Source organism: Cibotium barometz, chromosome 46, assembly GCF_041138505.1.
Source record: "Cibotium barometz isolate CiBa-2024 chromosome 46, ASM4113850v1, whole genome shotgun sequence".
NCBI lineage: Eukaryota > Viridiplantae > Streptophyta > Polypodiopsida > Cyatheales > Cibotiaceae > Cibotium > Cibotium barometz.
In genome coordinates this window covers 26,170,089-26,183,242 of record NC_141091.1, presented here as the reverse complement: position 1 = coordinate 26,183,242, position 13,154 = coordinate 26,170,089, and the positions used below count along the sequence as shown (strand labels likewise).

Sequence of the window (13,154 nt, the reverse complement as noted above, 5' to 3'; positions counted from 1 at the left end):
TCTTGTGCCCTGCTCAAGTCCTAAATGCATTGTTTATTGTGCTGCCCTTTAGGGATTAGCCGAGGAATAAGCATGTCCATGTGCATGCACACGACATATTAGAAGTAATTTTCTAAGCAGATAAACAAACAGTTTAGGCATTAAGGGTGGGATTGAGCCATAAGCATGCATTCGGAAACTAGTATTATGTCCATTACAAATAAGAGGGTTTTGGAACACGCCTCCTTATTGGCTCCTTTACCCTATTGTTGAGATTTCCTAAATCCTAGAAACTTGCTTGAGTTTTTTTCCCCAGTAGAAGATCCTTCTGTCAACCGGTACATGAACCTATTTGTCGACTACGAAGATCCTACCCGAAGGCGGAATGAAAGGTGCCTCAAGGGAGCGCAAGCGGGGGCTCGAAGGGACCTGTTCTAGAGTTGAGTGCCTTCACCATTGGGCTACAACACCGTTGGAAACCTGCTTGAGTGTTGGGATTTAGAGCCTAGTGTGTGTCTACCTTGTGTGTGTGAACCCCTGCTTGTGTGTCTGTATGTGTGTTTTGTGAACAACTCGTGTGTGTGAACATCCCCTAAAAGGATTATTGTGCTAGTACTGTGTGAACACACTCTTATGAGTGGATAAGTAAGTGTGCCATGTGGCATGCACTTATTAGCGTGTTAGTTGTATGGGTCAAAAGATAAGGCTGCAAGCCTACAAAAGCATTGTACTTGGTGAGTGAACATCAATTCTATCATATCAATCAATCTATCATTGAGTAATGTAGTACTCTCTCTCTTGAGCTTGGTCACATCTCTCTCTCTCTCTCTCTACACACACACACACACACACACACACACACACACACATACACACACACACCATGGATATCTTTGTTCCACCATAGCTTAGCTTGGACCTTGCAATCCTAAGTTAACATCGAGTTGCAGTCAAATGAAATCTCTTTCAGCGTACATTCCAAATCCACTCTTACAACATAAAAAAGAAGCATGTAGCATCAACTGATGTCTTTTATAGCCATCTTGGGAGACCTTTCATCTATACTTACCCTAGTGGCCTCAAGTCATGCCATCTTATTATTCCGCCGATTCGGCCCACACTCCAAGGCATCGATTCGTTTTCTTTAAACAAGATCTTGCTATGCATGAGTTATGACCACATGCGCTTTATTTGTACATATAGGTGGAAGTGTGCAGTATCCATGTTCTGACCCAAAACGGGGGCCCACCTTAACCTAGCACGCCCATGTATTGCCCTAGTTCATATGCACACTCTCTCCATGTAAAATGGATTTATTCTTTCCACATCCGTGAAATTAACTCCATTATATCATCAAAAGTAAAACTTGAACATGATGAAAACATACATGCATATTAAGTGATTTAGGAAGAATATTTAAATTGTTATTTTCAAATCTACATGGGTGTGCACTGTGAATTGTTGGTTGTATCAAGGTACCTTTCTCTTTGCTTTGCAGCTTGCTTCTTTTCTCCAGCAAGCTTGTCAATTGTAATGTTATCTGTAAACCTCTTTTTCATGTTTTTTTCTTCTTTGCTTGTTTGGGCCCATCAAAATGAGTGAATGAGATAGATTTTAGAATTTGTCTATGCATACCCTTTGCTAAAGATTGCATTTCTTTTATAGGTTAGTGATTCAGCTGGCAAAGCATTGGGGCATTAAAACAATAAATGTTGTACGGAGGGAAGAATTGAGGGAAGAACTCTATGGATTAGGTGCTGACGAGGTTATAAATGGCACAATGGAAGGTCAGTATTTGCATATGTATGTACATTATGTGTCCATCCTGCACTCATGCTTCATACTACTTGAACCCAAGTTGGTTACCAAGGAAAACAATGATCCAGATCACATCTTGTGGTAAAACCTAGGGTTGAGGTAAATCTAAGTAGGACTAGGGGCAAACTTTAACATGTGGAATGATAATTGTGAAATGTGAAGGATTGCTCAAGGCTCTAGAACTTACAACATTTGTGTGGGAGAAACAGGAATTAGGGTTAGGTTAATTCATGTGGGAGACATACACAGAGAGAACAAGGGAGAGAGAGAGAGAGAGAGAGAGAGTTGTGGGGATAAGTCAACTCGTGAGGCATGAGTGTGTGACTCCCCTATCACACATGTATATTGCACTAGTACACATAGTGCACTTAGTACATTAAAAGTACTAAGTGTACTATGTACTATAACTTATGGGCTTGTACACACTATAAGGGTGGGCATTATGCCTTTACCCCAACAACCTCCCACTTAAAGCAAAGTGCCCTTAATGAAGGAAAAAAAAAAATCAGCATGTACATGATAATATACAAGGCCATATCAAGGCTGAAACTGGCCTCATCCAATGCCCATCAATTGTCTGCAATGAGCAAACCGCTCCGGAGGCAAACTCTTTGTCAACAGATCAGCCGGGTTGTCATCCGTATGAATCTTAACAAGCTGAATTTGCTTGTTCTCTATCACCTCTCTGATGAAGTGATACTTCACATCCACATGCTTCGTCTTTGCATGAAAAAACAGGGTTCTTTGCCAACTGGATGGCACTCTGACTGTCACAATGCAACAATGGAATATCCCCTGTATAACCCAAATCAACCACTAACCGAGATAGCCATAATGCCTCCTTGCAAGCCTCTGTGGCTGCAATATACTCGGCCTCTGTAGTAGATAAGGCTGTGCACTTCTGCATCCTGGATATCCATGACACAGCACCTCCTGTGAATGTAAACACATAACCGGTAGTAGACTTCCGGTTATCTGGATGACCGGCATAATCCGAATCCGTGTAACCATGCACTAATGCATCCTGTTTGCCAAAGCAAATGCACATATCCTGTGTGCCCTTCAGGTATCTCATGACACCTTTCACTGCTTCCCAATGCTTCTTGCCAGGGTTGGCCATGTATCTAGAAACTACTCCCACTGCAAATGCAATGTCCGGCCTAGTAGCAACCATGGCATACATGAGACTGCCACAAGCTGAAGCATACGGAATCTTGGCCATATTAGCCCTGTCTCTATCTGACTGTGGGCTGTCCATAGCACTGAGTTTCACATATGGAGGCAAAGGAGTACTAGTCTTCTTCCCCTCGTCCATATTGAACCTCTGCAAGATTTTGCCAATGTATTCCTTCTGAGACAAATACAACACATGCTGATTTCTGTCCCGAAGTATCCGCATACCCAAGATGTGATTTGCATCACCCAAATCCTTCATATCAAAGGTTTCATGCAGCCTCTTCTTCAAGGCATCCATCTCTTTACGAGATTTCCCGGCAATCAACATATCATCAACATACAAGATGAGGATCAATAGACTGCCATCCAAAGCTTTCTTGGTGTACAAGCAGTGATCTATGTCACTTCTCCTGAATTTTTGAGATTTCATGAATGTATCAAATTTATGATACCATTCCCTTGGTGCCTGTTTGAGCCCATAAAGACTCTTTTTCAGCTTGCATACAAGCTTCTCCTTTCCACTCACTGCATAACCCTCTGGCTGCTGCATATATATCTCCTCATGGAGATCACCGTGAAGAAAAGCAGTCTTCACATCCATCTGAATCAAGTCCAGATCATCATGCGCAACCAAAGCCAACACAGCTCTAAGTGTGGTCATTTTGACCACTGGAGAGAAGATCTCATCAAAGTCCACACCATATTCCTGCTTGAAGCCCTTAGCCACTAATCTGGCTTTGTATCTTGGCTTTGCATCTGATGCAACTTTGAGCCTGTATACCCACTTGCATGGCAAAACCTTCTTGCCTGCAGGCAAATGCACCAACTTCCAAGTTCCATTTTTATGCAGAGAATCCATCTCTGACTTCATGGCACGCTCCCATAGAGCCTTGTCTGCCCTCTGTAAAGCCTCTTTATAACATGAGGGCTCCCCACAGTCAGTGAGCATCAAGTAGTCAACCCCTGGAACAAACCTGTCAGGAGCTCTGGAGGGTCTTGTGGACCTCCGTACCCAATGACCATCATTTGCAAGTTGCTGTCCAGCCTGCATATCACCCATTGGTGGCTCCTGTTCCATGCCATAAGGCTGAAATATCATGCCCTGTATCTCCTCTAACTGTGGTATATCCATAGGGATATCTTCTGCCATCTCTGGCTGTCCATTTGGACCATTTTCAGCACCATTTAAGGGCTGGTTTTCCTGCTGTAATGGCTGATTTACAGCCCTTTGTTGTTGTCCATGATGTCCATCATCATCAAAGATGACTCTGCCAGGCTCCTGTTGCCTTGCAGGCTCCTTATACATGCATGTTTCATCAAAAATGACATCATTGCTGCGTATGATCTTTCTATTCATGGGATCCCAAAGTCTATATCCCATTTCACCTCTGTCACCATATCCTAGGAATATGCATTTGTGAGACTTAGGATCAAGTTTGGTGCGCATTTCCCTGCGTATGTGCACGTACGCAACGCAACCAAACACTCTCAAGTGCTTGTATGACGGAGGCTTGGGGCTTGATTAAATTAAACACTAAAAATGGCATACGACATGTTGGCTTTGATGATCCATCTTATCTATGCCTACTGCATGGAGTACATGGAATACATGCTTCACCTTTGTGGGAAACTCGAGGTGGACGACCTGATAAACTTAAATGGTAAGTAACTGGCCAATTCTTGGAGTATTGTCTTGAAATATGGTGTCAATGGAAAAATGATAATAATATTGAAAGAATGAAGCATGAGAGGGTCGAGGAGACGCTTAGCTAGGATACTACCGAGACGCCTGTAAGTCCGTGAGAAGGCATGAGGTCCGGAGGAAAACCAGCAAGGTTCCGACCAAGGGTCGAGGAGACGCTTAGCTGGGATACTAGCGAGTTGTTTGGAAGACCCAATGAGAAGGCATGAGGACTGGAGAAAGCCCAGCGAGGTCCCGACCGATGTTAATATTGAAAAAACGAGGCATGAGGGCCAGAGGAAGAGTCTTGCCGTGAGGATACTCTCGAGTCGCCTGTAAGACCCAGTAAGAAGGCATGAGGACTGGAGGAAGCCCAGCTAACGATCCCTACTGCCTATAAGTCCCGGATAAAGAGGCATGAAAGCCGGAGGGGAAACCTCAGTGAGATACTTGTCGAGATGCCCGTAAGATCCAATGAGAAGGCATGAGGTCCGGATAAAAGGTTCATTGAGGTCCCTACCGAGTTACTTGTAAGAAAAAGGAACAAACAAAAACTAAAATGGAAATATTAAGACTGATCCTACTGTTGGGTGGTGAACTTATGTGCACCCATTACTCCCGCTCGCTGAAGCTCCCGCCTTCACCCCTGCTCGCGCTGCCGGCTCGCCCCTCGCCTTCCCTCCCTCGCGCGCCCCCCCCCCCCCCCCCCCCCCCCCGCCTGCCCTCGCTTATGCGCCCCCCCCCTTCATCTCGCCATCGCGCGCCCCCCCTTCATCTCGCCTTCTTGCCCTCTCTCGCGCTGAAGCGCCCGCCCCCCTTCAGCTCGCCATCGCGCCCCCCTCACCTCTTCAGCGCCCGTCCCCCCCCCCCCCTCCGCCAGCCCTCTCTCTCCCCCCGCCTCTCCTTTCGTGCTGCTCCCCCCCCCCCCCCCCCTAGGGGGTTTTTTTTCTTCGCCGCCTTAACCCCCCCCCTCCCCTTCTTGTTGGTTTTTCCGCCCCCTGGGGGTTCTTCCTCTTTTTTTTTATCCTTCCGCCTTCCCTCTCCGCCCTTCGTGTGCAGCTCGGTTCTTGCAGGTATCGCATTCGCTCCGCCTTCGCCACAGCTTCAGACTGATGGAGGCTCCTCCCGCCCCACCTCAGAGGGACTCTTCTGCAGCCCCCTCGACCGCCCCTGAGGATACCCCCATCAGGCTTTCTCTTTTGCCAGAACAGGAAGCGAGCCTCGCCGCAGAGGTGGAACATCTCCAGGCACATTCCACCATCTGCCGTATAGTCGGCACTCGCCCCAGCAGAGGGGAGATCCGAGATCTTCTTTAGGCCCGCCTTCTTGCAGACGTGGGCAAGATCCTAGACGTTTAGCTTTTGGGCCGTGGACACTACCAGATCGAGTTCGAGACTGCCCAGAGCGTGGCCCAAGTCCTTGCCATGAGTCCCCTTGACATCAGGGATGCTCGGGCATTCTTCAGACCTTGGCAGCATGGCTTTGACCCCGCAGCGGCCGAGCAGGGAGAGCGCCTTTTCCATGTTACTGTTTGCTTCCCTGGACTCCGCCGCGAGTACCTTCCGCTCCTTTCGAGGCTAGGAGCACTGGTGGGCTCGGTGCTCGAGACTGGCCCCACTGCAGCCTCAGTGGTGGCTAGAGCAGCTGGGCTACCTTCGGTCAGAGTCTTGGTTCCTGACATCTCCTCCCTTCCGAAGGTCATTCAGCTACCTAGGATAGGGGGAGGATGGATTGATCAGAGAGTGGAGTTTTCGGGGCTCCCGAACCAGTGCTTTATTTGCAGACAGGTCGGCCTCCTGGCCAAGGCCTGCCCTCGCAGGAGACCCCGACCTGCACCGCAGCAGCAGGCCCTGATGGCCCGCCCACAGATGCGGGGCTCGGCAGGCAGCCTCCGGGACACGTGCTCAGGCCACAGGGACCTCGGAGTGGCAGCCTGGACAGGGGCGCCGTCGAGGGAGACAGCCCCAGCAGCATGCCCAGAGACCGATGTAGCAGCAGCCACAGACTCAGCATCACTGGGTTCCCGTGAGGAACAGCTTTGCTCCCCTCCAAGAGGAGACCCCAGCGCCGACTGAGGACCAAGAGATGCCAGCACCCCCTCCTTCGCCCCCACCCCCCCTCCCCCTCCCCCTCCCCCGTCCCACCCTCCCGCCTCGCTTCCTCCTTCGCCTCCTCCCGTCCCCGTTCCGGTTTCGGCAGCGGCTCCTTCCCCACCCCCTCCTCCCCCCCCCCGCTCGCCTCAGCTCCTCGGGAGGCCTTGGCAGTCCCCTGGCGTTCACCTGCAGTCCGGAGGGCTCTGAGCACCGACCTTGCTCGAGCACCGCAGAGGAGACTTACCATGCCGATTCGGGCTTCACGGATATCCTCTATCCGCAGTCGGCTGAGTCGTCTCGACACTAGACAGCGCTCGGAGGCTTTTGATTACTTCTTCACACGGCTTTTTGGAGCAGAGGGCCCCCATGAGCCAGCACCCATCCGAGTTCATGTAGTGATACCTCCGGCCCGCGGGGAGGAGGCACTTGATTTAGCGGTGGCCTTCTCATTCCCTCTCTGTGGCCCTTGCGACCGGGAGTGGACCTTGGAGCTCACTCTTAGCACTTTGAAGACTCAGGCAGTTGAGTTTTCTCACCATGTGAGCGATCTGGAGGTGACAGATGTGATAGGCCGACTATGGGAGTTGGCTCATTTTTTCTTGGATCCCGGGAGTTTGGATGCCTCAGGGATTCGACATTTGGTCGTTCGCATTGTGGCAGACTTAGCACGCGACCCTGGATATGTATGCATACACGAGGGTGCTTTGTCTGAGCGGGAGGCAGTCGCCATGGGACACAGCCACTGGCGCCTGATCCGAGATTCTTGCAGTACACCGGGTGGGCAGATTCGTAGCCGCTCGGATGGGGACTATTCTCCATCCAAGCCGCTTGCGAAGGCCCGCCGTACGGCTGAGACAGCATCCACCTCAGCAGGTCATCCATGAGGATCATCTCATGGAATGTACAGGGCCTTGGCGGCGCACATTATATACATTATCGTGGTTGCTTGAGGCAGGAGCTTCAAAGATGCCTGGTTGGGGGCAGTATTGATATTCTGTTGATGCAGGAGCACCATTTGGGTGAGAGCAGGATCCGGAGATATGGTTCGGTGATGCCTGGTAGATGGGACACCTTTTGGTCTGCAGGATTTGGCCCTTTGGTTGGGCAGGGAGGAGTATGTATGGTCATTGCGGATGTATGGCGGCAGGCCATTGTGGATCGCGGGATCATTGTGCTTGGTAGAGCACAGTATGTCATTCTGAGGACGCATGATGAGCTCTTTGGCGTGCTCAATGTCTATGCGCCCAACCATGCTAGTGCCAGAGCAGAGTTCTGCACCCAACTTACGGATGCATTGCCAGAGGCCGCACATTGGTGTGTCGGGGGAGACTTCAACATGCTTGAGGACCCGGCCGATAGGGTGGGAGGCAGTCATGTTACAGTGCACGGTACGGAGCTTGCAGCTTGGGAGCGATTTTGCATGACACTGAGGATCACTGATGCATGGTAGCATGAGGCCTTCTCCCGCTCTCAGGACAGTCTTAGTTTCTCTCGGTCGGATCGCCAGCAGGGAGGGACTAATCTATCACGGATTGATCGCTTTTATGTGGGCGACAGGTTAGGGGAGCGAGGGGGCTCCATTGGCATTCTCACTGGCACCTCTTTTTCAGACCATGCGCCAGTTATTTTGACTCTAGAGGAGAGGACACGGGAGACCAGCTTGCAGTTGAGGATCCCAGAGAGGGTACTTACAGATCCTAGTCTCGCTGAGGACATTGAGAGGATATGGCATGATAGTCAGAGCTCTGACCAGGATGCAGCAGGCCAGTGTTCCCATCCCAAGGACTCATCGAGCTCAGCTCTTTTTTGCACGCTGCAGCCTTGACACGGCTGGGAGAGGCCCGTGAGAGGGAACGTCGGCTGAGACGTAGCCTTGCTTCGCTTCAGCGCCTTCAGGAGCTGCAGCCTACATGTGAGTGGGTGGCGTCCCAGCAGCTGAGCCAGGCACGCCAGGAGGTTAGAGAGGCAAAGGAGCAGAGACATGAGTTTTACTATCGTCGCCAGGCCTCTCAGTGGACGCAGCTTGGTGATAGAGTGACTGGGGAGTTTTTTGAGATTACTGGGCCCCGCCATGCTGTTGGGGTAAAGGCATTATGCCCACCCTTATAGTGTGTACAAGCCCATAAGTTATAGTACATAGTACACTTAGTACTTTTAATGTACTAAGTGCACTATGTGTACTAGTGCAATATACATGTGTGATAGGGGAGTCACACACTCATGCTTTTCATGAGTTGACTTATCCCCACAACTCTCTCTCTCTCTCTCCCTTGCTTCTCTGTGTATGTCTCCCATGAATGAACTCTAAACCCTAATTCAGGTTTCTCCCCATCAACTGGTATCAGAGCCCTGGAGCAGTCGTACTGGTCGTGCTGAATTCTGGTCGCCTTTCTCTGCCCAGCCAACCAGCGTGGGCTGCCCAACAGCCACGAGGTCTGGCCAAGCTTGGCGCTAGAGGGAGGGCCATCGCTGGTGAGAAGCGTCATCAGCACAATCGACTACTTAGGCTTGCAGCAAGGGACCTGGACACAAAAGCGTCGACTTCAGGCGGATAGGTGGCCGCTATTGCTGGACGTAGGCAACAGAGCCAGGCGCCTACAGCAGTTCAGCGTGAACGAACACAGCAGCAAAGTGAGCAGGTTATTTTTTCTAGGGTTTTGTCGCTGCAGAGAACAGGCGTGTGCTGCTTCAGAATTTGTCTCTGGTCGCCTATGTGCAGTGCTGGTTACTGGTCGACTGTGTGACCAGTCGTAGGCGAATGGTGGCCTATGCAGGTTAGTCAGCGCAGCAGCAGCCAGCGCTAAGTGAATCGAAGGACGACTTGACACAAGGCGTGTAGCGTCGGCTGGTCCAAAAGCGAGCTAAGGCAGCAGCCGTAGCGCTGGGCGAATGAGCGATGGCGTAAAGATACGCATGCGAAGGCGTAATATCAGCGCTCGCACAATACTTGCCGTCCGTCCTTCGGAAAGTCTTCGCCCTCGCATTGGCTCGCTTCAGGCTAAGCGTTCTCGCCAAAACAGCCATAGCCATGCTAAATCCAGACACTAGTGATTGTGTTCAACCTCTGCGATTGCGGCAACCTAATCAACTGGCTGAGCTCTAATTTTGGGCACTAATCGCAGAGATAAATCTGAGAGCTGGCCAGAATTGAAATGGGTTTGTCACAGGAAAAGCGAGTCCCTTATCTGCATCAGTTTTCTGCAGAATAGCACCAAATCATCAACCTGCAAATCAGAGAAATTCAGAAATTTCAGAGGTATTTGCCTTCAATTTTTTGCGAATTTCTTATCAATTCAAGCAATTAAGCAGGTACAGGTGCCCAATTGCTCAATTTTTGAGCAAAATTGGCAAAATTGGGTGACATTGGTCACAATCAGGATCAATTTGCAGGAAATTGGTCACAATCAGGTTCAATTTGCAGGAAATTGGATGTCGAAATTTGGGGCTTTTGATGTAATTGTGCAATTAAGCACTCATACATGCTGTATGATGTGAAAAATCGCACATTTGGTCAAAATTGCAGCAAATTGCAGTGCAAATCAAGGGGCTTTTGTGCCGATTTGGTTGATTTGCATGCAGGCAATCGCATTTGATGCTATGGATAATGTGTTGATGCCTTACAAGCACTCAATGTGCCTGTAAATCAAGGGGCTTTCATGTATTTGATGTATATGTGGCCAGGGGAAAGCATCGTGAACACTCTGGATGCCTTCATGTGCGTCAATGTACCATGTATGATCAGAAATTGATCTTAATTCAAGGGGCTTTTCAAGTTCGTATGCTTGTTGAGCTTGGCAAAGCAGCAGGCAAGCCATTTATGCCTTGAATCCTCAAAAATCAGCTTGCAGTCAAGGGGCTTTTGCCCAATTTCTGTTCGGGACTGTTGTATGCAGTGTTCGTGACTGTAAAAGTCTGATTTTCACTCATTTGGACAGCCACGAGAGCATTTATTGCTATTGTACCTGTTGGTACAGATTTGGCACAGCTTTGTGCATGTTTTGGCATGGCTGTACACTGTTTTGAGTGATCAAAAGGTTCAAATTCAGCTGCTGAACTTGCCGGGACAGGTTTGGTACATCATTGGTAAGCACTTGGTACTGTTGTACAGTACTTTGGAAGGGCAAAAGAGCACATTTAAGGTGCTGTCCAAAATCTGCAGCAACCAGATTTTGGTGTTTTCATCACAAAAAGTGGGAGAAAAGTTGCATTCTTGCTTCCGCAGTGGGAGATAAAGCTTGGGAGAACATTTGTGAGCACTTTGTGTGCTTTGGGTGCAGTGTTTGCACATCTTTTGGTGCAGTGTTTGCACATTTGCAGGGAGTCAGGCATTGACAGGTTGCATTTTGCTATGGCAACCACAGGTGAGAGCTCTTCATTGCTTCACATCAAGAAGCTTGAAGGCTCGCATAACTATGATATTTGGCAAACCCAGTGCTACAATGTGTTGCTCCAGAAAAAGCAGCACAAGCCTATCAAAGAAAGGGGTGTGATGCCCGCTTCTCTTACTGCTGAGGAGTGGGAAGATATGGATGAGCTGGCAAGATCTACTATCATGTTGTCTGTGTCAGACTCATTACTTTTCAGCATTCGTGAAGAGAAGACAGCTTGGGGAATGTGGCAGAGATTGCAGGACTTGTATGCCCAACAAAGTGCCTCAAGCAAAGTGTATTGGTTGAAGAAACTCATAGGTCTTCAGATGAAGGAAGGGGCTTCTATGACAGCCCATTTAAATGAGTTTAATGGTATTGTCAGCCAGGTCATCAATCAAAAGTTGGCAATGGACGATGAGTTCAAAGCCACTTTTTTGTTATGCACTTTGCCAGAGAGTTGGGACACATTCAGGACAGCCACTAGCAATTCGAATGCTATGCTGTCATATGCAGATGTTGAGGGTGCTCTTCTTCAAGAAGAGATGAACAGGAAAAACAACTCTGTTGGCAAGTCTAATGCAATGAATGCACGTGGGAGATCCCAGCAAAGGGGGAAAAGCCAAGAAAGGGGAAGGAGCAAGTCTCGCTCCAAAAAGGATTTGGAATGCCATTATTGTGGCAAGAAGGGACACATCAAAAAGCAATGCTACAAATGGAAAAATGATCAAAAGGAAAAGGGAAAAGGCAAAGACAAAGAGAAGGATGAAGCCAATGATGTAAAGCCAAAGGGCAAAAGTGGAGTCAAGATCGAAGAAATCAATGTGTCACATGCAGGTGGCAGTGAGGATGAGGTCCTATTTACTTCTTCACTTGATGCCCATTCACTTCTTACAGGTGGTCATGGTATGCACTCATGGATCATTGATTCAGGTGCCTCCTTTCATGTCACAGGTTGCAGAGACTTGTTTGTCAGGTATACTGCTGGCAATGAAGGAGTGGTTTATTTGGGTGATAACCATGCATGCAAGATACTTGGCAGAGGTGATGTGAGGCTTGTGTTTTCAGATGGCTCACAGCTTATGCTCCATGATGTCAGGCATGTGCCTGAGATCAAGAAGAATCTGCTTTCTACTGGACAGCTTGATGATGCTGATTATGTTACCACATTTGGTAGTGGAAAGTGGAAGATTAGTAAGGGCTCACTGGTTGTTGCCAGAGGCTCTAAGGTGGACACTCTTTATTTCATGCATGCAGGTGTTTGTCACCATGCTAATGTAAATGCAACCGAGCTGCCGGAAATTTCTATGTGGCATAGCCGGTTGGGACACATGAGTGTCAAGGGAATGGAGCAATTGTCTCGTTTGGGTTACTTGCCTTCTCTAAAGTTTTCAAGTTTTCAGTTTTGTGAGCATTGTATATATGGTAGGCAACTACAGTGCCCCCACAAGAAAGCTCTTGGACAGAAAGATGCTCAGTTAGAGCTTGTGCATACAGATGTATGTGAGATGCCTCAGCTTTCTTTGGGAGGGGCAAAATATTTTGTGTCTTTCATAGATGATGCCACACGCAAGGTGTGGGTTTATCCTCTTCGTTTGAAGAGTGATACATTCTCAGTGTTTCAGAAGTTTGTTGCTCATGTTGAGAATCAAACTGGCAAAACACTGAAGGCTTTGCGTTCCGACAATGGTGGAGAGTATACGTCCAAACAGTTTCAGGACTTTTGTGATGCTAAAGGCATCAAGAGGGAGCTCTCTACTCCTTATGATCCTCCACAAAACGGGACAGCAGAGAGGATGAACAGGACCATACAGGAGAAGGTCCGTTCTATGTTGTCACATGCTGCATTACCTCATGGTTTTTGGGCTGAAGCTGTTATGACAGCCGTTCACCTTATAAACAGGTCACCTAACACGAGGCTTGGTGGGAAAGTGCCAGAAGAAGTATGGACAGGGAAGCCTCCGTCATACAAGCACTTGAGAGTGTTTGGTTGCGTTGCGTACGTGCACATACGCAGGGAAATGCGCACCAAACTTGATC

General features: G+C 48.7%; 1 protein-coding gene across 4 annotated transcripts in view; it reads left to right on the top strand.

Moving 5' to 3' along the window:
- LOC147612070 (uncharacterized) overlaps positions 1-13,154 on the top strand; it is a 42,696-nt gene that overhangs the window by 16,103 nt on the left and 13,439 nt on the right. For all 4 annotated transcript variants that reach the window (XM_086783914.1, XM_086783915.1, XM_086783916.1 and 1 more), the window contains exon 3: positions 1,645-1,766. In XM_086783914.1, coding sequence (XP_086640040.1) covers positions 1,645-1,766 — 122 coding nt within the window. The remainder of the gene's footprint in view (positions 1-1,644; positions 1,767-13,154) is intronic.